Source organism: Erpetoichthys calabaricus, chromosome 14 (genome assembly GCF_900747795.2).
Source record: "Erpetoichthys calabaricus chromosome 14, fErpCal1.3, whole genome shotgun sequence".
In the NCBI taxonomy this organism is placed as follows: Eukaryota; Metazoa; Chordata; class Cladistia; order Polypteriformes; family Polypteridae; genus Erpetoichthys; species Erpetoichthys calabaricus.
In genome coordinates this window covers 21,133,820-21,161,318 of record NC_041407.2, presented here as the reverse complement: position 1 = coordinate 21,161,318, position 27,499 = coordinate 21,133,820, and the positions used below count along the sequence as shown (strand labels likewise).

The 27,499-nt window shown below is 38.0% G+C and overlaps 1 protein-coding gene across 2 annotated transcripts; it reads right to left on the bottom strand.

Moving 5' to 3' along the window:
* Positions 1–637: 637 nt before the first annotated feature.
* sumo2b (small ubiquitin like modifier 2b) lies at positions 638–23,928 on the bottom strand. 2 transcript variants are annotated; one of them, XM_028818715.2, is made up of 4 exons: positions 23,809–23,928; positions 16,307–16,438; positions 9,055–9,126; positions 638–1,233 (listed from the first exon to the last, which is right to left on the bottom strand). In XM_028818715.2, exons 1-4 carry the CDS (start codon positions 23,827–23,829, stop codon positions 1,171–1,173), a joined length of 288 nt encoding a protein of 95 aa, XP_028674548.1. In that variant the 5' UTR covers positions 23,830–23,928; the 3' UTR covers positions 638–1,170. The 2 variants fall into 2 exon arrangements, with proteins under 2 accessions (XP_028674548.1, XP_051792270.1); XM_051936310.1 differs by lacking the exon at positions 23,809–23,928 and adding an exon at positions 22,326–22,355.
* Positions 23,929–27,499: the final 3,571 nt, after the last annotated feature.

Here is a 27,499-nt window from a genome sequence, read left to right as displayed (position 1 = left end):
CAAAAGAAGTGCCTAAGGGGTTGAATTGAAATTAGGTTTTGTTAAGTTTGACTTTTATATGGAATGTTACTTGCTTTTAATAAATTCAATGTAAAAGAGTGCATAAAATCTTCAAGTGAGTATCCATCTCTCTTCGTATAAAGAAAACAGTATTTTTTGCCCAAGTTATTTAGCTCATAAAACTCCAGGAACAACTGCACCCCAAAAAAACCCCACCCTCCAATTGAAAACTGACATTAATAAATATCTTTACAAAGTTTACTTTTAAGAGCTTAAAAAACTGAAAGTGCTGCTTTTGGTCTTAATGCATGGAACCCGGATAAAGTCAAATACATTATACACATGAACGGTGTGGCTCACAGCACAGACAAATGTCATTTTACATGGGCTTTAGGCATGTGCTTGCTTTTTACAGCAACACTACCAATTCCATAATGTACAGTATGTGTAGTAATGTTGTGCATGTCAAAATTATCCAGAGTTAAAAAATTAAAGGGCTTAACACTGCACATGTGGCCCATTTCAGATCATGGAATACAAACATGGAATCAAAATTTAGTAAAAAAAAAAAAAAAAAAATACCACATTTCCACTCTTGGGGAATTAGGGTTTTGTGCTTACCTTTAAGAATTAAGAGTTTAAAAAGATAGGAATTTTATTGAAACAAGAGATTTATTAAACAGTACAGATGTTTGACTAAAATCCCATGAAGGCTTTTTTTTGTTTGTACAGCCTTAAACTATTAAAGACAAAGTATACATGAAATGACTACTATATATATAATATATATAAAAAAGATATAAAATTTGCTCTGATGGATAAAGCGATTTGGACAACCAGTAAATCTCAACCACCACAGAAAAACATTTTACTGAGCAGCCAATTCAAATAAGGTGCCACCAGCGACCTTAATAGCCCGTGAAGCGGGGAGAGAGAGATGGGGGAGCCAAAGCATTTCTCCCCTAACCTCATCCTTTATAGGTCTGGTCCAAGATAACGCGGGCAACATTCTGAATAATTAGATTGGTGTGTCAACACTGAGGCTCTATGTACAAAATGGAAACACTATACAACAGTAGTTAAGTATAAATGAAACCTCTAACTCTGAACCGAATTTTGTGTGATGTTGCAGGAAGAGTTCCCAAACAGTAATGTTTATTTGGATGTTTTTCAGTAGAGTCCTCCAGTCTGTTGTTGAAACACGTCAATTGTGTCTTCATCTTCCATTTCCAACTGTTAAAAGAGAGGAAAGTTATCATGAGAAGACTAGCTCCAATAAGCATCACTGAGGTTTTGGTAATTTAATGTAAGCATTCACAGAATGTCTCCACCCACTTATGTCCAGAGCCTGATCTTAAAATTTCTTAGGTTAAATTGCGTAATAGTCCATGAAAACCAAGCACCTGATGTTACCCAAAAAAAAAAAAAAAAAAGTGTACAATATTAAAACCCAACTCTTTGTACTTGGTAAAAACACCCACTTTCAAAAAATGTGTTCTTAATAACAATTCCAATGATCGCTTTTAAACATTTTTCAAGTCTTAACCAAAGGTAGGTGTTCAGTTTAAAATTAGATTGTACAAAAACAAATCTCAACTAAGACAGATTAATACACACAGCGTATGAGACTTCACTTTAAGCAGATACTCCATTTTAAACTCCTATGGTCTGCCCATTTATTATAGTAATTTGTACACGGTGGGACTGCACAATATCTTGGTAATAGCATCCCATCAACTGGTTTACAAAATGATTCTCTAGGAATAAGCAGATTTTACTTTTCTATGACAAGTGTTTTAAAATCAATCCTCACATCCTCACAAATTATGGCTGCAAACCGAGGTTCCACTGTATGTATGTATATATATATAATACATACATACATACATACAGTGGAACCTCGGTTTGCAGCCATAATTTGTTCCGGAAACGTGCTTGTAGTCCAAAGCATTCGTATATCAAAGTGAATTTCCCCATAAGAAATAATGGAAACTCAGATGATTTGTTCCACAACCCAAAACTATTCATATAAAAATGATTAATACAAAATATAAAGTAAAAATACATAAAACAAATTAACCTGCACTGTACCTTTGAAAAGAATCATGGCTGGTGTGAGTGAGTTTCTAAACTCTTGTGGGATTCCACCCAACAGGACGACACGCGGAAGAGCGTCCCGAAGCAATCGCAGTCTCCTAGCGCTGTAGCAGTTCACCGTAAAAGCGAATCTGAAAAGATCGCGGACATGCTATATGCGCCTGCCGTCGATGGGTGATACAAGAAACATTATAAATGTGCAGGGCCCTGCTTGACTGCTGTGTCTGTGTATAAATAACCATGCTGTTGATGTTTCAAGCTGAATAAAGCTGGTGTTGCTAAAGTGCTGAGACTCGGCTTCGTGTTTTAGGGTGCAAGATGGGGACTTGCATGTCACAGCATACACTCACAGTCACAATGCTAATGCTGTAGTAAACGGTATACGCTTGTATGGATGTTGACTATATGAGTGAGGCACGCCGACTCAGATGGAGAACAGGAGATGATTGCCCACAATCCCGCAGCAAGAGCAAGAGAACCACCATCAGCTCAGTTGTGATCACATGATGCTCAGCAGACAAAGCGTATACATACTACTCGTACTGCAAGACCTCGCTCGTTTATCAAGTCAAAATTTATTAATTTTTGCTCGTCTTGCAAAACACTCGCAAACCGAGGTTCCACTGTGTATGTGTGTTTATATATATATATATATATATAAAAACATACAGTTATGTTTAGAAAGTGTAGTTAAGTCATGCATAACATCCAGAAGTCAGGGGAGTTTAACTAGCTTCTAAAACAAATCCAAAACGGTGTTGGTATTTTAACTATTTTAGGAAGATGGATCAATTGCAAACAGCTCTTGTAATACTCATGTCCAAACACAGATTGTCCAGTTCAACTACATTTCTGCATCTTTCTGGTCATTGCAACATTATGAAATACTAAAAGCTTTTTCAATAAAGGATACAAACCAAAAATGAACCAACAAATACTATATAAAACAAAAACATGAGGTTCAGCTCCTTTACTGGCACATAACATTCAGTGAAAATGAACAACTCGTCTGATCTTGCACTGACCTTCTGTGAAGCATGTACATCCTAGCTGCCACCGGTACAGATCTTTGTATGCTCAAACACAAACATTTAAGAGTGAAAGTAGAAACACGTTCTAGGTTGAGATCTGTACCAGACACAAAAGCCAGCTCTGACCAAGTATTTTCCATCTCTTCAAGTGCAAATAAAACAGCAAGAGTTCTGTTTTAACCTCAACAGCAGACAACTAGGGCTTCAACAACTAATCAGCATCAGATGATTTCATTGTTATCAATTACTTGTCTAGTTATGTATTACGCAAGTCACTAAAACCAATGTTAATCATATTTTGAAATAAGGCAGAGAGGTATAGAGTTGACAATGAAAGAACTGTTTCAACTACACATTTGGTATTAAAAATGCCTAACTTTAAGATCTTTATATTAAAAAAAAAAAAAAAAAAAAGAGCTCACTTGGTATGGGAGCACCTGAAAATAAAACCCACTGGAATCAGAGTAATGCTTCTAACCCAACAGCACTCTCAATGACACTTTTTTCTGCAGCTCAACAATATGTAACAGTGGAGAGTCCAATTCAAAAAATATACAAACATCCTTTCTGGATGATGTTGTGCTACAAGTAAAAAGGAAGTGTAAACTGCATTAGACCTGGTTCATCTTACAATACTTGCTGCCACCTAGTGGATAAAAATTAAACAAATTCTAGGCAAAGATTATCGACACTTGATAATGGTGTCAAGCCTTCGACCTTTGCAAAGTAATAAACTAGACATTACATTTTCTAAAACATGCAATGTAATTCTAGTGCATTACTATTGTTTTAAACAAAAGCATTTTGAAAGGAAATAATTCCACTTCTAAATAAAACACTTTCACACGTCGTCAATTCATCAAAATAGCTAATAATCAATTGGCAAAACAGTTCTTGCAGTCCTACAGACAACAGTCTAACTCAAGGCGGCAGTATTTTAAAAAAAATAAAATAAAAAATATTTTTTTTTTTTTTTTAGACTAACCAGGGTACAAGTTTGTTCAGCATCCCTCCAAATACTGTGTGGTTACTAATAATTTTACTACTAATTGTGCCAAATCTCCTTTTAAATGTGAATCAGCTATAATGACCAATACACAAATACAGAAAATCCTTTATAAATGTTGGCAATGACAAATATATCCATGTTAGCCTAGTTTAATTGGGGGAAGCAAAATCTGCAATGAACCAGAAGTTTTGTTGAGCAGCCTAATTGAGATCAATAGACATTATCACCAAGACGTGAACATGAACCAAGCTCTGCAATAGAACCGTACCACCTTAAGTCACGTGTACCAGAGACAGCTAACACCACTGAGAAACACCAGCTTAATTGAACCTCAGTGAGCAGACTGAAGTGCGGAGATTCACAAGTCAAAAGAGCTATACTGATGTAATAAAACAAACCAACTCATAAATTATACTAATGCTAGCCGCAGTGTTACAGTACTTGTACATATAATTTATAAGTTGTTGGTGCTTGCTTAAATGATACATTTGGTATTTTTCAAGTAAATTTCCTCACAATCATTGTATACTGTAAATCTACTTCATAAAATTGTTGAGAATGAAGCATTTTTTATACATTGTAAGAATACTTTGTTCTTGCAGCTTACAATGGGTTTGAAGGCAATACCAAAAAAAAAAAAAAAATCTTTAAAACTTACCAAAGACATACATCCACACTTTGAACCAGCAAAGGTTTGGATTTAAGAAAACATGCCTTCTATGTTAATAAGGTATTCTTGTGATAGAAAAAGGAAAGCAGCAGTAATTGTTTCTTCACAGATTCTTGGTCCCATTGTAATTGAGGTAAGAATACACTTCATGTTCATGCAATCATGATTGAAGTTATGACACAAATTGCAGTTGCTAAATTGACCGCAGCCTGTGTGAGCACCTGTGATGGATGAATGGATGACCGGTTCAGGGATCACTCCTCTCTTGCGCTTGATGCTTGCAGCTGCTTTCTGATCCTGCCCTTGCAAAGCAGTTTAAGAAGATGGATGGATGCATACAACCAGGGCTTGAAGTGGGCTTACTCACACCTCACAATACCCTCACTCAATTCCACTCTTACATACTTTATTCTAAAGCTAAAGCACTCCGATCTCTAAGTGTGAGGAACTCAAATGTAAAAGTTGTAACGGATCCAAGGACGACCAAGATGCCAACAATAGAGTACAGCGAGAAATTTGGTTTCCACGTTCCCTAGAACGTCCGTTTGGTTCTAACTGCATGCTATGGGCCTACTGCATATTATCTTTCCATGAAGCAAACATATAGATTGCCAATCTAGTGGCAGAATATATTTGTGAAATAAGCAAGCAACTGTATATTGAAAAAATAAGCAATTGTAACGAGACTTTGTTATTGTTGTATAAAGAACAGAGACTGCAATTCTCGTTTGGGCATCAATATTCAATAATGTCAATAACCACACTTGGCAATGACTTTGGGAGGTTAACATTCCTCTTGGACTGAAAGGTCACCGCGTGGGAGGACAAAGAAGTGCACAGAGTCTCCTTTTAAAATGACACAATCTCAACTAGGGATGCAACAAGAACCAATATTTTAGAAAGGATAAAATGCCAGCTTTTTTTTTTTTTGATACATTAAAAAAAAAAACAAACCTACAAACACACACAAACTCGCATTTATATTTTTATGCCTTTATGGAATTAGTTCAGAAATTGATTAACCCTTTTGGCCCTGACATCCTATTACTAGTATGTGTATGCATATTTTTATATTATACACACACACACACATATATACACACATACACACACACACACACGGTGTCTATTCGATAACGAGACTGATTAAATAACTCACATTTATATGTATTACAAATTTAATGCTTGTCCCCTTCAATATACTCCCCATTTGCACCAATACATTGCTGCAGTCTTGTTTTCCACTGGTCGAAGGCATGGAGCAAATCAATTTGTCAGCTGTTTTTAACACATCCACCGTTTTCTTCTTTACAGAACCAACTGACTCAAAATGTGTCCCTTTAAGCACTGATTTAACTTTTGGGAAAAAGATAAAAGTCGCATGGTGCTAAATTGGGCGAATATGGAGGATGTTCAAGAGTATGTAATGTGCTTGTCGGTCAAAAACTGCTTTATAGAAAGTGCTGTGTGAGCAGGCGCATCGTAATGGTGAAGAATGAAACCATTTCCCACAGTTGCGGCCTTTTTTTCCCCTGACATTCTCACGTCCCTCGTTGAATCTTTTGTGCCACTCAAACACACATGCACGATACAGGCAGTCATTCCCATAAGCTGTAGTAAGCATTTGAAAACATTGTTGGTGTTTTGTGCAATTTTACTAAAAATTTCAAACTGACACGTTGTTCAACTTTTAAACTTAGCATTTTTTCAGCACATTACAGAAAACAACCGAACTAAATGGCGACTCACAACGTGAACATCATAGAGTGTTGCTACTTGTCATGCAGGTTCAGACATGTTCAAGGTCACCACGCATGCAGTTACAACTGGTTCTGAATGCTTTGTTTACTAGGTGGAATCCGAACTGGGCATGCTACTATTAGTGCAGACTTGAGAGACTGATATACAGTCCGCAAAACTCGGAAGTGAAACAAGTATTTGGCAGCTATTGTATAATAGTGATCATTTTTTTTCATTTTTGAGCTTCTGTAAAATAACCCAAAGGTAGAATCTCTCACAAAATAACATTTTTCCCATAAAAAAAAGAAAATCCAGGGCTGAAAGGGTTAATGTGTGATTTTATAGGGAAATAAAACACTGATCAAATGAGGTATGATAGTTTCAACTTGTATTGTCACACATTTTTAAGGAAAGATAACGAGAATAATTGCCTGCATGTCCTACACAGTCTATGTATGAGCAAAGGCCTTGTTTTCATTCTCTGACAGCAATGAGCACATCTGTTCATTTTCTAACTGGAGCATACAGTTCAGACCTCACACACATTCACAGTTAAGCATAAAGGACTGGCAACAACAGTTGCAGCATATAAACATCTAGGCAACACTCAAACTAAATAGGTATTTGGCTTTTCTACAACGGCAATAGGAGCTGCTACATTTGTTAATATAAAGATAAAATAGTACTTCAGTACTTCGAAGGACAAGGCACCTCTTCCAATTAAAACGACATGAACTGTTTAACAGAGACATGTAATCGTCGAAACACATTTGGCAGGGTAAACAAAACATCATATTCCAAGGATAAATAAGCAATCTGACGATGCTAAATTGGTGTCATTTGTTTGACTTTTTAAGGCAAACTAACATTCATTAGTATAACCGACAAGTGAAAGCACACACATTTGAATAGTAAACTGAAGAATGTAATGCCATCTTACAGTTATAAAATTTATTGAGTACAGGTAACGATAGCCCAAGTGATGTTCAAATTCTGGATTTGTATGCCAGAATAAGAGAAAGTCTGATCACTCACATAAGAAACCTTAAAAACTGTAAAACAAAGACTTTTACTGGAGTTCTGAAATATAGGATTAATGCAAAACAGAATTTCACAGGAAGCTTTAAAATTAGGACAATGTAAAAAAAAAAAAAAAAAAAAAAAAGTAGAAAATTAAAGCAAAATAAATGTCATATGAAATTTTAATGAATTTAACCTTGCAAGCCAATTACTCTTTAGTAATGTTTTTAGCAGGCAATGATGCACAACTAAAATCTTACTATAGAAAATGTTACAAATCTAACAGAGTGGTTCACTTTAAGAGCCTGCTCTTACAAAAATCACTTAAGAGTTTGCTTCAGGATTGACTCCAGCAGACCCCCCCTGACCCTGTGTTAGGATATAGCAGGTTGGATGAAGACTGACCGACTTTGCTTCAATAGAAATATTCGGAAATATCTTAGAATTGCCAATTTTAACAGTACATATAAAGGTATACACTTGTATTTAGTATGAATTTAAAGCAGTAATTTTTACTGCACAAATAAATCATGTAGTGTTCACAAGGATATTCTTTGTAAACCATACACTGAAATCCTCCCAAGATTATCAACCCCCTGTTTGTTGTTATACTGAGGACCCCCATCTCTGACATACATTAAAACTCAAGCCTAGCATTGTATTTTGGTATTTATGAATTCCAATACCTGTTTACTCAAATGATAGTTACGTAACTACTTGATGGATATACCAGTATCTTAAAGTTGGTGTTATGGTTAATATTTATATATTGGATAATGAATTACAGAAAGGCACAATATTATTCCCTCCAACAATGAAGGTACTTTTAATAAAATGCCACTGAATGGGATTTCTATTTTTGAAATCAAAAGATAGGAGTACTGTAAAGTTTCACCGGTATTGAACACAAAAGTTCTGTAATCATGACATCCCTTTTCATAATGTTTTGTTTTTTTCCTTTCTTAAAACATGGATATGCTCTTTTGCATTGTGTATGTAATCTCAAGATTCAGATCAGTACTCTAACATTTTTGGCTTGAAAAGTTCACTTGTTCATCAAGTTTTAAGACTATCTTCACTTATGGACTTGTGTACCCTTAAGCCTGACTCTAAGCTGTATGAACAGATAAGGTACTTTAAAAATATAAAAAATGTTTCACTACAGAACACAAGTTTATACCATTATTGTGAAGAAATACCTTAAACACTGAACTTATCACTAAATTTACAATATGTACCAGGTCTGTCCATATACTAAATGAAAAAAATCTTAATGAGAAGAATAAAGGTTTACAAAAAGTACACACATCTGGGATGGAAAAGAAACTTTTCTGCTAATTACTCTGAAAAGAAATGTAAATCTAGTCACTAGAAGTAGTTCAGAAGGGGTTTCTGAAACAGATTTTTCAACAAACGCTTTTAAGGACCATGCTGTTTAAGGAGACATTAGATTTAGGGATGTTATAGTAATATTTGAAACATCTCACCTGTGCAGGTGTGTCCGTTTCATTAATTGGCTGTCCATCGAACCGAAATCGTATCTGTCTCATTGACAAACCCTGGAAGTGGAGAAATCAAGAATGGTTACAGTAACAAAATCAGTTATTTTTTCTTTACAGTATTTATCACTAGAACTCAAAGAATAAATTATGAAATAAGCAGCTACAATATAAGCAAACTGTAAACATGTTCTGACCAACTACTATTATTAAAACAAAGTTGAACAACAGCAAATTCTAAAAAGGCAAACCAGGTACCGATAGATTCTAAAAAATAATCCCGACACCTGAACATACTAGATCTCCAAATGAGCTGGCATGTTTAGGATTTATTAAAATCACTTAACATTAATTCATGCAGGAAATCTTGGACACAACACAAATGACTGAACCCTGCCTTAATGCACTGCACTGCACATGGAGGTGTCTTTCTCCTTAAAGGATTTTACATTTGTCTATTCTTCAAATGCAGAATCATCACAAGATAAAAGCCCTGTTAATATTGCATGGATAAACAAAACTACTTCAGGCCGCAGATCTCAAAAATCTATTTAACACTGCATATTACTGTTACTGCTTCTAAAATTCCTTTAATGATTGTGACAATTAACTTTTGCCAAGTTTTTTCATATTCTGTCTTTTGCTTCACTACTTAGCATTGATGCCACTTTGATAATTATTTCCCACTATCTTAAAATCAGGTCCTTGGAGTGCACTTGAGATAGCATCAATGACCCACAATGCCAATGATCTTCATCTTACTTATCTTCAAAGAAGTGACAAACAGAAGCAAAAGAACAATGTTTTTCTAATCTTTTTCTGCAATGAAAATAGAATCATAATGTTCTAATGAGACATCTATAGAACTGTGTGATAGAGCCTTTTGAGAATTACCCCTTTACTCTTGAGCCAAAAGCGCTACATAGCAGTTGCTATGACTAAAATAATTTTGAAAAGTAGTCCGGTTTAAAATCAAGGAGTAGGGAATGGAAGCTCCACCCGCACAAAGTAAAGGTAAAAGGCAATGGTAAAATTACAGTGGCCACCCAGAACTGAACCCCCCAATATTAAGTATTTAAATGTGCTAGAGGCTTACAACATCTAGGCATCATAACATTGGGATTTTATTTTTCAATTCCACCACCATAGTTCACCTAAATAAAATAAAAGGCAGGTCAAGACTATTATAGACTTCCTTTTTCCTTTCAAACACTTAACAATATTTATCAGGAAGTATACAAGGTTTAAAATATGTAAATATAAAATGCATCTGAAACATTCCAGTGCCACATGGTAAAGCAAACCGTTTGCCACAGTCAAACTGGTTTGGGTGGTTGTATAAAATACTGAAGCTATATTTGAGTATTAAACATATGAATCCTACCAATTACTTACAGTGCATCCGGGAAGTATTCACAGCACATCACTCTTTCCACATTTTGTTATGTTACAGCCTTATTCCAAAATGGATTAAATTCATTTTTTTCCTCAGAATTCTACACACAACACCCCATAATAACAACGTGAAAAAAGTTTACTTGATGTTTTTGGAAATTTATTAAAAATAAAAAAATTGAGAAAGCACATGTACATAAGTATTCACAGCCTTTGCCATGAAGCTCCAAATTGAGCTCAGGTGCATCCTGTTTCCCCTGATCATCCTTGAGATGTTTCTGCAGCTTCATTGGAGTCCACCTGTGGTAAATTCAGTTGACTGGGTCTGATTTGGAAAGGCACACACCTTGTCTATATAAGGTCCCACAGTTGACAGTTCATGTCAGAGCACAAACCAAGCATGAAGTCAAAGGAATTGTCTGTAGACCTCCGAGACAGGATTGTCTCGAGGCACAAATCTGAGGAAGGTTACGGAAAAATTGCTGCTGCTTCGAAGGTCCCAATGACCACAGTGGCCTCCATCATCCGTAAGTGGAAGAAGTTCGAAACCACCCGGGCTCTTCCTAGAGCTGGCCGGCCATCTAAACTGAGCGATCGAGGGAGAAGGGCCTTAGTCAGGGAGGTGACCAAGAACCCGATGGTCACTCTGTCAGAGCTCCAGAGGTCCTATGTGGAGAGAGGAGAACCTTCCAGAAAGACAACCATCTCTGCAGCAATCCACCAATCAGGCCTGTACGGTAGAGTGGCCAGGCGGAAGCCACTCATTAGTAAAAGGCACATGGCAGCCCGCCTGGAGTTTTCCAAAAGGCACCTGAAGGACTACGAGACCATGAGAAAGAAAATTCTCTGGTCTGATGAGACAAAGATTGAACTCTTTGGTGTGAATGCCAGGCGTCACGTTTGGAGGAGACCAGGCACCGCTCATCACTAGGCCAATACCATCCCTACAGTGAAGCATGGTGGTGGCAGCATCATTCTGTGGGGATGATTTTCAGCGGCAGGGACTGGGAGACTAGTCAGGATAAAGGGAAAGATGACTGCAGCAATGTACAGAGACATCCTGGATGAAAACCTGCTCCAGAGCGCTCTTGACCTCAGACTGGTGCGACGGTTCATCTTTCAGCAGGACAACGACCCTAGGCACACAGCCAAGATATCAAAGGAGTGGCTTCAGGACAACTCTGTGAATGTCCTTGAGTGGCCCAGCCAGAGCCCAGACTTGAATCCGATTGAGCATCTCTGGAGAGACCTTAAAATGGCTGTGCACCAACGCTTCCCATCCAACCTGATGGAGCTTGAGAGGTGCTGCAAAGAGGAATGGGCGAAACTGACCAAGGATAGGTGTGCCAAGCTTGTGGCATCATATTCAAAAAGACTTGAGGCTGGAATTGCTGCCAAAGGTGCATCGACAAAGTATTGAGCAAAGGCTGTGAATACTTATGGACATGGGATTTCTCAGTTTATTTTTAATAAATTTGCAAAAACCTCAAGTAAACTTTTTTCATGTTGTCATTTTGGGGTGTTGTGTGTAGAATTCTGAAGAAAAAAATGAATTTAATCCATTTTGGAATAAGACTAACATAACAAAATGTGGAAAAACTGATGAGCTGTGAATACTTTCCGGATGCACTGTATTTACTTACATATTGTTTTTACACTCCTCACTTAAGAGTAACTGGATGTAAAACTCATTTTTCAAATGCTCACAGAGCATCCAAGATGTAAAATTGGGCTTCAAAGGCTGGCAAGGTGACCAGTAAAGTCACAAGCATTTTGTTCAAGTATTCTTTGGTGCCTGTATTTAAAGCAATGGATGGTGTAACCAGGGTAAAGATTTGCATCTGATGTTTTCTTCTCTTAAACTAAGTTATATATGCTCATCCGGATTATTACTGTGGCGGTAATAAAACCTCATTTTTTTCTTCTGGTTTGTCCTGCGTCCATTTCAAAACTGGTCCCGCCCACACGCAGCCGACACGGCATTTCTCGATTCCTATTCGTCCTCTTCCAAACCCTTCCCCACGCTGCCTGTGGCCTCCCATACATCTTGCTATTTTCGTTATACTGCGACGGATGTTTCCTAAGCCTTTGTTATAAAATGAACGACAGTATCTTCTCTGTTGACAGGTTTTTGTACAACGTCATGTTATGGTTTACCCACTTTTATTCCCTTACGGAGACACTGGCTGGAACAAAGATTTACAACATGTTCCCGATAAAAGAACCGCCAAGCGAATAAGGCTTACTCAATGCCAATTTTACACATACAGATTAGCAATGAGGAATACATCTAGTATTTTGCACTCCAGCGACAAACTATTCCAACAGTACGTCGTAGATGCGTATGTTAATACAGAGGGCGCCCGTCTCAACTATCTCAGATTAGATCGACAAGATCTGCACGTGGAACAATACAAAGGACTATCAGACGCACTGCAAGCAAACGCTGAAAATAACATACTGTACGTGTAGGCAAAATGATCATATTACCATCCACATTTCCATGAAGTCCAAGATACATGCACCAAAACTAACGGCAGAACTACCTTCTCAATGTTTACCACAACAAAAAGACACAGTTGCTTAACTTTACGGTGATATTAATTTCTCAACTGTGACTCCAAGAACTTTCTGTAAGAGCAATACAGAGCGTTACAAAACGACGATTCTCCACATATTAACAACAAACTTCTTGATCTTATACAGGGTGAAAAAGTGACCTTCAAGAGTGTAGATACAGTAGACAGTGACGATCCTAATGATCAACTAACGTACCCACAGGAGTTTTTACACACCCTAACACCAACTGGCATGCCTCCCCATATCCTTCATCTGAAGGTGGGAGCTGTAGTTATGCTCCTCCGAAATATTATGCCATCAAAAGGTCTTCGCAATGAAACAGGACTCATCGTTACCAGAATACATAAATATTATTGAGTGCAAACTGGTCGTTATCCAAAATTCTGAAACAATCTTCATTCCCAGAATCTCTCTCCTTCCTTCCGACACCAATCTCCCTGTTACATTTAAAACGCACACAATTCCCACTCAGACTCGCCTTCTCCATGACTATCAACAAGTCCCAAGGACAAACATTTACAAAGATTTGCGTAAATCTACAACAACTAGTCTTCAGCCACGGTCAGTTGTACGTGGCTTTTTCTAGGGTTAGATCTTTCGACTCATCTGTCGTCTCCACCAAAACACCTATTCACAACTACATCTTTCAAGAAGTATTTATTTCTTCTTGATTTCTGAATTCCTTTCTCACCGTTTTCCATTCCTATTCTTACACCGCCGCATGCTATGGCGGGGCGTCAGCTAGTTTTAAAGATTTACAAAAAAAAAAAAAAAAAAAACCATACGACATGCTTTGTTCATAACATCAAAAGCAACTTCACTTGTGTTTACCAGACTCCTGCTGAAACTGTAATGAAATGCTACTAAATCCACTTTCATCCAATTTTTACGAACCATTCTGTAGCTTTATATTACAGCAACGTTTTTCACCACTCCAGATACCAAAGTAAATGTGCATTGTAGACATCAATCATTAACAGACAGGAAATTGTGCACCAGTCCATTTCTACAAGTACGAGAAAAAAAAGCATTAAGAATTATGCAGTGGCTTTTCTTCTCCCAATTAATATTATTGATGTCACATTTTACACCATTTGCTGTTTGTACAAACTAGACTTGTGCAATGCACTTTGTCATAGGCACAGACTTCAGGGATGTTTTTGACAAAGCATTTCAAGGTGTTAATGTGCCCACTTAAGTTTATTGTAACAATAACTTGGATCTGTATTATTATTTACCTTGTTGACACCTGCATCTAAGGTGACTTACAAGACAGTATTCATTACAACAATTTAAATATATATCTATTTGGAATTGGAGAACAGTAAAGATAACGGACTTTCCTGGAACTCAGCAGTGAACTGAAGTGGACTGAGAGAAACCTTGCCTCCAATTGCCTTATCCACTACACCACAATGCCTATGGTATTTATACAAACAAATTTCATACCTGTAACAGTTGCTGTAGTCAGTCTTCAACACGTCTAATTAATTTCCCAATTAGATTGGGAATTTATGTATTATGGAAGATAGCCCAAGTACTGTATAAATTTATTAGTCCACTAATAAAGTGCTGCTCTTTGCACATTAGCAAGTGAAATCGATGGCTCACAGACGTCTGTCTGCTTTAGTGAGACCAAGTTTCGTTTAACCATCTTCTTTGAAGCTATGTATAATAGTGTATCTATGTATTATAGTGTATCAATCAGAAGGCTTGTGCCTGTGTGATGTTCTAATCTGTTTACTTCTCTTTTACAGATGGAAGTTTTTGAAGAAACCGTGTACATGCTGCATGAGAAATGGTAAACTCTAGTGGCTGGTGTGAGCTATTGGCAAACCGATTCTTTGCATATGATTATGCAACCCTTGAAGGTTTTATCCATTGTAAGACTGAAGTATTGCCTCAAAGTGAACATAAAGAACATGAACACAAGTGTTTTAGAAAAATTTACAACTGCTATTTATAATTAACTTTAATCCCTGTTAAAAATATATTTGCACCATGAGACATCAGTAGATGGTAGAGTGCCCTTAAATTTACTATCCAACACTGCATCCATTACTTTACATAACTAGCAATCAAAATCATGTGCCACTTTATGGAACCAACAGATACTAGAGATAATTCGTACTATAAACTGAGTTGGAAAATAAAAAAAACAAAATAAAAGAAAACCACCAACATTAAAAAAAGTTCTCTTATCCACATAAATTTTACAAGTTAATGCATAAACATGAGTTAACAAAGATACAAGAAAGAGACTGCATCCTCACAGGTGGCGCAGTGGTAGTGCTGCTGCTTTGCAGTAAGGAGACTGTGGAAGATTGTGGGTTCGCTTCCTTGTGTGGATAGCGCTTTGAGTACTGAGAAAAGCGCTATATAAATGTAATGAATTATTATTATTATTATTACATGAAGCCAGATACAAAACTATGCATATGTACACAAGGCAGAATGAAGGTTACTATAACCAAACCAAGCATTACAGAATATTTTACTGGGGCAAAGACAAAACGAGCCAGCCAGTGGAATAAACTACAAACTCATCATCACTACCCTCCCCTTCACAGATATTGGGCTTGAGCATCCTTCCCCACACTGGTAACACTGTCTTGGAAGCTAATGACCATATTTTTACACTAATATAATTTGGCAAGCTCTTCATTCTAGACAATTTAAAATCCACTGCACCAAAACAGCAGGTGTCATGTTTATGTTCAACCATATTTTTGTGACAGTACTCTAGTATCAATTGCCAATTTGCAAATACCTAACCACATATGGTTATAACTATTTAAACATTCATCCTTTCCCTAGCAATGTCCCAAATGGAAAGCATGTGTGAAGCAATATGGGGCACCAACTACTGTCTGACACAATAGGTTATTACTCAGTACCTCTGCAGCACCATGCCATAATACTTACTATGTTTATCATACAAAACAAACTACTATAAAGTACAATCTTTTAGTAGCAGAGTTGTATAGTTCACTGTTTCACATCATTAAAAAATAGGTAAACAGTAGAATTAAAGGCGTTACATTTCCTTATTTGGATGACTTATATAAAGCAACTTGCATTTGAATTATAAAACTTGTTACAAATTTTATTTTTTCAATTAGAGCACAGGCAGGTGAAATAACTTGCTCATTATCACACACTATCAGCAGTGGGATGCCAAAGTCTTAACCACTACGCCACCCATAAATTTCAGATAAAGTAAGCCATTTTCTTTTGAACTATACAATGCCTTGTCTTTCCATACCTGTCGCTCACAATAAGCTTTCATAAGCTTACTCAGTGGTGTATGCCTTTTGATCTTGAATTGAACCACAGACCCATCTTGTCCAGCAACTTTCAAGTTTATGTGATCGTTGTTTTCTGTCTTGACACTTTCCTACAAAAGAAAAAAAAAAAAAAAGTATAACAACAATAACTCAGCTAATTTCCAGGTAGATGTGTCACCAATAACAAAGCCCTAGTGTCCTCTTCAGAATTTTAATTCTTAAGGCTGAATATTTTTCCAAAAGCAATGGTTTCACTCAGAAATCAACATAAAACGTCTGTTGCTGCATGCTGTAGCTGCCAGTTTGCAAAGAATGTGCAGCAGGCTTGCTGCCCGGCTGTCTTCGCATGGCTGGGACAGCAGCAGCGGTCACGGTCACAGTGCATTACAATCTGGTTTCTATCTCTTATTGTTAAGTGGCAGTCCTCCCTGGTGAAAATTGTCAGTACCACGACTAGCTGGGGACCAATTAGCTGAAGCTGGAACCTCACATTCGTTTTCGATCACTTGTATCAAAAACTGAGTCCAACAAGTCATAGTCCAGCTCGGAAATAATAGGCAAAACGTCATCCACGGAGTACTGTATTTTGCTTTATACGTTCGCTTTGAACTCTTACCAGATGTCACCGCCATTTTTGCCGTTGTGTGCGCCTTGCTACTCAGAAGTGCGCAGGGAATCTCGGTGAAACCAATGAATCTAACCTTCCTTCTAGCAACGAGAGTCCAACTAAAATGTAACAGTTGGCTTTGTCACAGTTTACAGTTGTTTACCATCATCAACTCTTCCTTTTGACAAAAGTTGACATCTGCCTTGAAAGAGTTAAATGATTTGTCCTACTGACAATAATTCAAAGTTAAATACAAGAAAACCATGTTACACACTTCATTCCACAACAGACCAAACAAAACAAAGTACCTTGTCAGTTAAAAAAAAAAAAGTATGCATGAACAGTACAAGAACACAGCCATAACCAATATAAAAATGGAAATGTTCCAATATGATATCAAGTGAAAACAACTTATCAGCATCTATCAAGTCTCACCACTGATTATTACTTTGACAGCTTTTCTGACAATCTCTCATACTTAAGGTGATGGACCTGCCAAAAGCTATCAACTGCCCAATAGCACCCATGGACAATCGCAGTCTTTTTTTAGCAACTAGACTGACCTTTAATAAACTACATATTTCACTTAATATAAAAAGCATTAAACAAAAAAAAAAAAACCTTGAAATCCTTTGGAAATTCAAAATTTACATCATAGAAAATTGCCTGTTTTAATAAGCCATGCATCTAACATTTTATTTAATAATTTTGATGCCTACTGAGCTTAATCAGTAAGAACAGACAAAATGAAAAGAAAAATGTTTTAGGCTCTCTTTTCATCTGTTCAAAACTGACTTATCAGGGACATCATTCACCGGAGTGAACAAATACTACATTTCTATGCAAGACATTTCACACATGTATCTATACTAATAAAAGGAAAAGCCCTCACTCACTGACTCATCACTAATTCTCCAACTTTCCGTGTAGGCAGAAGGCTGAAATTTGGCAGGCTCATTCCTTACAGCTTACTTACAAAAGTTAAGCAGGTTTCATTTCGAAATTCTACGCGTAACGGTTGACAACGTCCGCCATGTTAAACTTTCTTATTTATGGCCCAATCTTCACGAAATTTGGTAGGCGGCTTCCCTGCACTAACCGAAACTGATGTACGTACTTATTTTGGTGGTATGACGCCATTGTCAGCCGCCATATTGAACTTTCCAACGGTCTTTGTTACTTATGGGCCCCATCTTCAAGAAATTTGGTACGCGGGTTCCCAACGCTAACTGAATCCTACTTACGTACATATATACATCCATAGCCTGCAGCTCGGTCGCCGTATGAGGCGGCGTTGGGTCCCCCATCCCCAAGCCTCCCACGTAGTTGGCTGCCTGCCTATATATGGCCGTCCATCACTCCGGTCTCTTCATTCCCTTCCTTGCTTCGCCACGGTATTCACGTCTCCCTGCTGATAACTGCAGCCTTTTTATTTAATCCACGGCTTCTCCACCGTCTTATTGTTCGTTTATTACGACTATTGTTATTGTGTAGGTACTTAGACTTCGTTTACATTGTTCAGGTACCCATCTCCTTTATAATTCCAACCGTACCCCCATTAACATGTCTATCGAGGTGATCACCATCGATCAAAGAACTGTCACTTACCGAGTGGTTTCCATGCCCGGAGATGGCGCCTGCCTTTACTATTCCCTGTGTTACATATTGCTTGGCCATATCAGGCTCACTCTTGATATCCAGAACATTGTGTCTTATGTATTGAATGACTGGGACAGGTTCAAGGTGTGGACTGATGACGGTACAGGAGATAAATATACTACACAGGAGTGAAATGCTTAAGCGTATGGTTCTGCATGTGAGTTGATGGCTGCCGCTGAATTGCACCAAAACGGTCAAATATTTTACACCTTTGGACAACCGCCAATGCCCCTTAAACATCTTAGATTCACAGGTGACGATTTGAGTAGTGGACACTTTGATGTCTATGAATGTTTAAACTCTCAAAAGCTGGATGCAAAGTTATCGCTAAAACCCATTTCAATTCAAATGCCTCCAATTTCCAGTACGGCCCTGCTTCACAATGACAATTAACAAGTCTCAGGGACAAACCCTAGAAATGGTTGGCATTGATTTGAGGCAAGATTGCTTTTTACATGGCCAACTATACCTTGCATGCTCAAGAGTAAGCTCAGCGCACAGGGGCCGAACTGACAACGTGGTATACAAAGATCCTTAATAAATAATTATTGGTATATTTTCCCTCAGTTTAAAAAGGTTTACTTTTCTTCTTATTAAAAATTTTAAAGCAGTACTTCGCCGCTGCAAGGCGTGGATATTTTGCTAGTATGGTATACAAGTCATTACTATTTGTAATATGGTATAGCTTGCATTTATATTTTTATGCATCTGTCAAAAACCTGTCTAGACTATCAAATTCAGAAAAAAAATACACCGACTCTAACAACTGCCCAAGTAATATGGTCATGACAAGTGAGACATCAGTCCACACAATCTGTAAATGACACTATTATGGTTGGGTAACTTAAAAGTACAAATATTAAGGTCTGATTTCTGTTTTTATAGTGCTTAACAAAAAAAAAAAAAAAACACCTACTGTGCAAAAAGGTTGTGCAAGAGCGTCTAGTAGTTCACATTGTCATCAATGTGTTATTCTTTCATCTGTAGCTCTTTTAGGGCGGATGTCGACTTTTGTCGACAGGAGGGGTTGAGGGCGAATGTCGACAAAAGTCGACATCCAGGGATAGAGGGCGACAATCAGCTGTTAATGGCGACAAAACTCACTGTCACGTCGCAGGCATTCCCTCTGTGCTTGGAGGAATGCTAGACTCGTTGACTCGGCAACTAATCCTTGCGTGTGCGCGAGTTGTGAAATGTAAACAATGGTAAGATGGCATTGATATGTCACATGGGAGCGAAGCGACAGCAGAAAAGAAAACACTCGGCAGACAATGTTTTGCGCATTATCGCGGAGTCGGACTCTGATTTTTCAGAATTGGATTTTATTGACAGTGATCAGGAGATCAAACAAGAGAGCGAGAAGCCAGCATCAGCTGATCGGACACCAGCTGATCCGCTGCCAGCTGAGCGCATTCGCGCAGCCGATGCATCTATGGCAAGGTTCGCGTGGGAGGAATACACAGACATTGATCCGTGGGAACTGAACTGGCTACCGGACTTCATAAGACGGCATGGCTTGCTGTTGGACATGACAGATCACCAGCTGCTGAACTACTTCAGGCTGCTCTCTCCTGATGCTGCTTTTCAGCTACTATCAGACGAGACAAACAGGTAGGCAGAGAATTTTTTTGAATCGCGGGCTGCAATTGCATCGCATTCTCGTTTTTCAAAGTGGAAACCCACAACAAAAGACGAGATGAAGCACGCTGTGGCATTACAAATAGAGATGGGACAGAACTGGTGATATAACTTCAGGGTGCATTGGTCCAAACGTGCTTTGTCCCCTGGTGGCTTTGGACAGGTTATGCAGTGTGAGGATAGGTACGTGATGCTGCAAAGTTTTATTCACTTCTGTAATAAAAAGAAGCAAATCCCATGGGGTGACCCAGGCTAACACACCATGCATAAAGTTCAGCCCCTGCTTGACATTGTGGAACCAACATAGAAATTTTATCAGCCTGGCTGTGATTTGTCTGTGCATGAATCTATGATAAAATAAAAGGGACACCTTTTTTTCTGCAAATATATGCCAGACAAGCCCACAAAGTATGGCATAAAGAATTTTGTACTGGCAGAAGCAAACACTGGTTTCTGCCTGAAAGTAATTACATATACAGGAAAGTATTTCTTTCAAAGAGAGAACTGTCCCTTGACAAGTCAGGTTGTGCTGGAGCTGCTTCAGCGCTATGAACATTTGGGTCATGTTATGTACATTTGGACAATTTTTATACATGTCCAGAATTGTTCATGGAGCTACAGAGCAGAGGAATTGGAGCTTATGGCAAAGTGAGGGTGAACAGGATACACATGGCTTCACAGCTGAAGCCAGACAGGCTGAAGAGTAAAAGAAGTGACAATACGGTTTTCATGTGGGCAGAAAACTTGGTGGCAGTGGCATGGCACGATGGCAAACGGGTGACTTGTCTCTCTACAGTACACACTAACAATATATGTGAGAAAGTGCAGCAACAGACAATTGAAAAGTAGGCACCAAAGCAACACATATTGTAAGCAGTGCAATGTGGCAATGACTGAAATCGGTTGCTTTGAGCGAGATCAGACTTTGCAGGACTTTGCTGTGTAAAATGTATGTGATATGTATGTAAAAATCATTGAGTATGCAGGCTCATACTACATGCAAGACAGTAACATTTGTCAAAAGTAACTTTTTTGTTGATTTCAATTGCTTTGTGCTCTTTTTTTAAAAAAAGTTAGTTTTTGGAAAAATATTCAGCCCTGGGAGAAAAGAAACAAAAAAAAAATTAGCCCTTAAAGAGTTAAGTGTGATAACCTATAGGTGACACAATTTCCCCTCATTTTTAAGAAAGGCTTACAAAAGGTCAAAACTTGCAAGAGGAGCAAAAGCACAGGTTATTTACCCCATTTCAGCAACTGAAATTGCACATCAGTGAATGCTTTTCAAAACAGTAAATTTATGTTCAGGCTTCCAGGATAGGACTAAAAGTGTGAATGCGATTAATGCTAAACTATAACTCCCAGGGCTGCAACGCTACTCCACTCCACTCCGTTTTCATTTAAAGATTGAAAACGATCTCACACCACATTAGCATCTTTGCACTGTTTAAAAAATGATCTCTGTCCACACCAAAATAACTGAAAATGCACATAACATTGTAGGGGTGGTAACATCACCACCCAGGGGATTCAACACAACTGTAGCAACTGCCAAATCTGCCTTCTGCACAAGTTTGCATGCATTCAGGTAAGCCATAACACAAGCATACAAAAACAATGCCACTGAAAGCAACTATTTAATGTCCACTATGTAGGATTTTTCTTCCATAATTTGTGACCAGGCAGGGAATGGGTTGGTGTAATAAGCCGGATCCAATCAGGGAAGGGCAATATAATAAGCAGGTATGAATCAGAGCAAAAATAAGAGCTTGCATTTTTTTTTTTTTTTTTAACAAATAGTCCATGTTTCCACCCATGTCAACATTGCATTTTTATAAGTATACAGCTCTAGATTGTGTGTTCATAAGGCTCAGCTTTCTGGGGTTAAAAACAAAATAGTAATGTGAACAAAGAGGAAAGCAGACTAAGCTCTGCTTTTTAAAGCAAAAGTGTAGTAGTGTGGACGTAGCTTAAGCCAATTCAGTTCCAGTATGTAATCCAATCCTTTTGCTTCAATTTTACTGATTCGCTGTTCTGAATTCTTAGATTTCCAAAGAAAATAAAAATGGCAACTCAATGCAGATAATTGACCTCACCATTATGAAAGCCATGACAGGCTCTTCTAAGTGCCCATTTTGTAATTTTCCTTGTGCCAATTTCTACTGAAATCTGGTGCTTTGTAACACACGATATTAAGAAACCCTATTGTTGTCATTAGGTGGAGGCACTTCTCACACTACCTATAATGTTAATTAAACAAAAAAAAAAATGCATGTTAAAGCAGTAACTTAATGAGTGCTGGAGATATTGATGGCAAGATGTAAAATTATCCATAACACAAACCAGTAACAATGTAGTAGGGATGCACCACTTAAATGCGGGCTAAAAGCGAAACTCTGAAAACGTATCGTGAAAGAAGGGGTATCTGCAACAAGAATGGAGTTGACAATCTGTAAAGCATCTGCTAAAACATTAATGGAAGTGGGACGGTGGAAAAGCAGGATACACTATTGCAATAATATAAAACATACGTCTCTACAGTTTATATTTATATATATATATATATATATATATATATATATATACATACACACACACACACAAAAAGTATAATGTAGCTACGTACTGTATAAGCTGTCCCGATTTATGAGAGTGTATGTGGACGAGTGTACAATGCAATAGCCCGAGTATGGTTCCCTGTACACAGTCATTTCATACTTGCACCCAAAGATGCCGATGCAACCCTGAAGCGTACTGTACTTATAAAATGACTGGATAAAGGTGGAACGGTGCTCATTTCCCCTTGACGTTCCTTGTTTTTGATACACGAGAGGCAGCAGCACCAGGCTCGAAAAACACAGAACAATGTGAAATTCGCTCGAGGAAGATACGGCGCCGTAGGATGTACCTTTCCACCTCACAAAACAAGCCGCAATTAACGGAGTGTCATCTCACTTGACCGCAACGATAACAGGGTGCTTGCCGAAAACAGAGGATGCGCTCCATGCGGCGGACAGTTTGAAGGAAAAGTGCCGCAGAAATGCCGGCATCCCTCCCCCCTCCACCACCCCCTGCACCTCCAGAGATGGCGCGTAAAACCGCTGCTACTATCAAGTGAAAGGTTGGCCAAAGAGAGCGTCACCAGAACAGATGCCGAGTCGCAAAGCCATTAATATTTTCTACTATTAATGGTTTTACTTCAGTTTGTTCTTCGCTTTATGCTTACACTAAGAAACAAGAGACGCGAAGATGCAGGCCTGCTACCTCTGACAGAAAATGTATCCCAACAACAGCAAAACAACAAATATACTAGTTTATGGCGAACAAGTCAACTCAAATAGTGTGTATTTAATAAGTTATCTTATACTTGGCAGCAACCCCTTCCGGTCCTAAAGCCCGTTCACGTCTTTACTGCGGTAGGGATGATGTATCCAAAGGAGTTAACATACATCAGTGTCCGCAGAAACGAATACATTTTCTAATTTTACATATCTTTCCTACTCAGACTAAGTGCCGAATATAAATATGCTATTCACACCAAATTAAGATTTAAAAACATAAAAATAAAAAAACACTCACCTTGGGTTTTTCATCCGCCATGGCTGTTTCTCTCCGCGTTTCTCTACGCCGCCACACAAAGAGTCCTCGAGATCGCGCACGTCCGCGCCGCCGCTATATAAACCATTCGTACGTGCGCGATCCCGAGACATCGCGCTTGCGATATGCCTTGCACATATTGGATGTTTCGAGTCACGTGCTTGAAAGCCTCGCGCGTGCAGAGACTTCCGTGACGTCAATAGCACTCAACTCCTCTGTTTTCGGGCGCGCAAACTACGCGGGCACGCGCTTGGCGTAAAAAGAAAAAAGGCCCATTTATTCCAAAAAACATTTAATAAAACCATATTTTAACATTATAATGTACACCGTTTGATCTATACAAAACGTCTTTTTTATCAAGAATATATAAATATTGTTAGCTCAGCAGGCAATATGTGCAGCTATAATGGATTATTTCTGGAAAATTCTGAAGGATGAGGCCTAGTGAAGTGGCCATTTTGTTCTGCCATATATGGTAATGTGATTTTAAAATAGGCTCCTCTACTCCAGAGTACATGGCACAGCTTGAAATATGGTTTTATCATGTTCATATTTAATGATATTATCATTTTGACATGTTTTACTCTTATTGCCCATTTTGAGTTGGGGAATGATCTCGTCATTTTTAGTTGTATAGAACTCCACATTTGCAATTGTTTTTTTACATTCATATATTTTTTAAATTTTCTTCACCATCATAACGATAGGTAAATAGATAGAGACATAGATTTACAGCACTATATTAATCCTGGAAAATAAATTCACTGAAGGATCAATCTTTTCAATTAATACAGTTTAATTTGATAAATAAATACATACATACATAAATAGATAGACAGCTTATTTTACCTATTTTGTCTGAACATTTTATCGATGATCAGTTACATACTTTTAGATTGCATATATATGTTTGATAAGATTTTTATAGTATAAGACATTGTGTTCTACAGTGTTGGTGAACGTTAATTTTAAAAGTAACTTAGCTTCTTTACTCATTGCTTACAAAGAAAGTAACTAAACATGCTAAATATATATAAATTGTTAAGCATTACAAATAGTACATTACTTTTGCATTACATTTTCTTCTTCTTTATGAAAAACTGCATATTTTCACTGGCTAGCATTTAATAAATGATAAACCCATTGATAGATTAAATAGATTATACTTTATCTGTCCCCACGGATGAAATAAAAATTTTACAGAAGCTTCAAAAAATAAATCTAATAAAAACAAGCAACAAATGGGTGACGCAGTGGTAGCGCTGCAGCCTCGCAGTAAGGAGATCTGAGGTTTGCTTCCCGGGTCCTCCTTGCATGGAGTTTGCATGTTCTCCCAGTGTCTGAGTGGGTTTCCTCCCACAGTCCAAAGACATGCAGGTTAGGTGCATTGGTGATCCTAAATTGTCCCTAGTGTGTGTGTGTGTGTGTGCCCTGTGGTGGGCTGGCGCCTTGCCCGGGTTTGTTCCTGCCTTGCGCCCTGTGCTGGCTGTGATTGGCTCCGGCAGACCCCGTGACCCTGTGTTAGGATATACTGGGTTGGATAATGACTGAGTGACTGACAAGCAACAAATCCCCCCAGTCACACATAAAAACATTTGGCTTGGATTACAAAGAGCCGTTCCTGTCAATTCAGTTTTGTAGGTGGCAGTAAGATGAGGTCAGACCTGCTCAGATTGTGGTCACAGGTTTATATTTAAAGGCATTAATATTTAGATAGAGTAGTGTCCATGAAAGAAACAAGCCTAACATGCCTTGACACCTTCTTTGAAGTCACCAGCATTAAGAATGATTCATCAAAAATATATTGGTACAAAGTGAATCATTTCTGTTGCTGAGTGAGCCAGGATGATGTAACTTACTTTCCCGGAAAGTGAGTTGGATGAATTCAGTCTGCAATTCAATGCCTGGATCACACATTACTTTTAATTATACTGTGCTCCCTTTTTCGTCACTACACATTCACAAAAATCTCCAGTCCTACTTCTTTTTTCACTCAGCCTGATGAAACCTGTCCACCATTAAAATATTGTCTGCAATATGAGGCGTGAGCCGGTTCTCTGCAGTACTCAAATATCTCAGTGCCGGAACTTGCTATAACTCGCTATGAGATATAACAGTTCAAACAACGTATATGAAAGCAATTAACATTTCTAATTATATGAAGTCAGTCCAGGTCTGAATCATTTTCACCTTACTTTAGTCTTCGCTACGGATCTTCGCCTCTTCCATCTCAGGACAAGCTTGTAATTTTTATCATTGCCTTTTTATTTTCGGACGAGCAACTCTTCCAATAGGATGTAACACAGCAATTTAGGCAGCGGTGATCGCAGTGCTACAAAGTAAATATGGGAACATTTAATATATCCCTCTTTACATTTTTTCAGTCTCTTATATTTTCTGATGTTATAGACCAGGGGTAGGCAATGTCGGTCCTGGTGAGCCACAGTGGCTACAGGTTTTCATTCCAACCCAATTGCTTAATTAGAAACCAATCATTGCCAATCTCAGACCTTATTTAATTTTATGGCTTGTTAGTCTGTGCAATGTAAGGCTCTTATATCGTAGATTTTTTTCCTTTCCAAGGATATCATCCAAATGATTTGAAGCCTAAAACAGATCATTTTCAGTCTGTCACATTTTTCTATTAAGTGTTTTATTAAATCAAACGGTGCATGATGAACGCACACAGATGTAACTGGAAAAAAGCTAGCTGGAGAACTGCTGGCTGCTTTGTCTTTTACATCTTATTGCTAATAAGGAGCAATTAAAACACTGAATGCAGCAGTTTAAGATTGAAATAAGCAATTAAGGTTGGAGAACCTTAACAAGCGAGACCACTAAAATGAAGCATCAAAATGTCACTTAAGCAATATGTGCTTCATCAGCAATAATTGAGTTCTCGTTAAGGAACTGGGTTGGAACAAAAACCTGCACATACTGCGGCTCTCCAGGACCGACATTGCCCACCCCTGTTATAGACATAGGCAGTCATCAGATCTTTTATGCTCAATGTGCGACATTTCTCAAGTTCGCAGCTTGTCTGAGAGGCATTTGAGGTGGGCTGGTGCATGAGTTTGTGTTGACAGCAGCATCGCTTTAGTTTAGTTTAAAAACGTATGGTAACAAGCCAGTGGCCAAATCTTAACATTGTCAATCAATAACATTAATTAATTACATTAAAACAATGAATAATTCTAAATACATTTTAAAAAGAGCCTCTGCAATGGCTACCGCGTGGTGTGGCACCCAGAAGTGGAACTATATATGAACCTTCATGAAAATGACCAGAAACATACAGTAGCTAAATCTGATTATTTTCTTGTGTTTTATAAACCTGTTTAGTCCTTCATGTGCTGTAAAGTAAATAACATCCATCCACAATGTGAGCCCCTAAAAGATTTGCGGTATGAACACTGGACACTGCGCCACCAGATCAGATTGTTTCAACATATTGTAGTGGCCTCCTATGCTAGGTTTAGAGGGAAGGTGCAGCAGGGCAAAGAATTGGTTGCAGGAAATGGTTTATTTTTAACACATGCAAAATAGTTTAAAGCGATTATGAAAGAAATTAAACTGGAATTATTTACAGCTAGCTATAAAACCTTCTGTGTTCCGGCCATGAGGGACACCTTAGCTACTCCATCATTTTCTTTAGAACTTTCTGGCAGATGCC

What these genes read in the sequence shown, in the direction of transcription:
- sumo2b (XM_028818715.2), bottom strand. Translation starts at nt 23,829, where the DNA reads ATGGCGGATGAAAAACCCAAG. An exon ending in AAGCTTATTGTGAGCGACAG is followed by an intron (nt 9,127 to 16,306) that starts GTATGGAAAGAC and finishes CTCCACTTCCAG; the next exon opens with GGTTTGTCAATGAGACAGAT. An exon ending in AAACGGACACACCTGCACAG is followed by an intron (nt 1,234 to 9,054) that starts GTGAGATGTTTC and finishes CTCTTTTAACAG; the next exon opens with TTGGAAATGGAAGATGAAGA.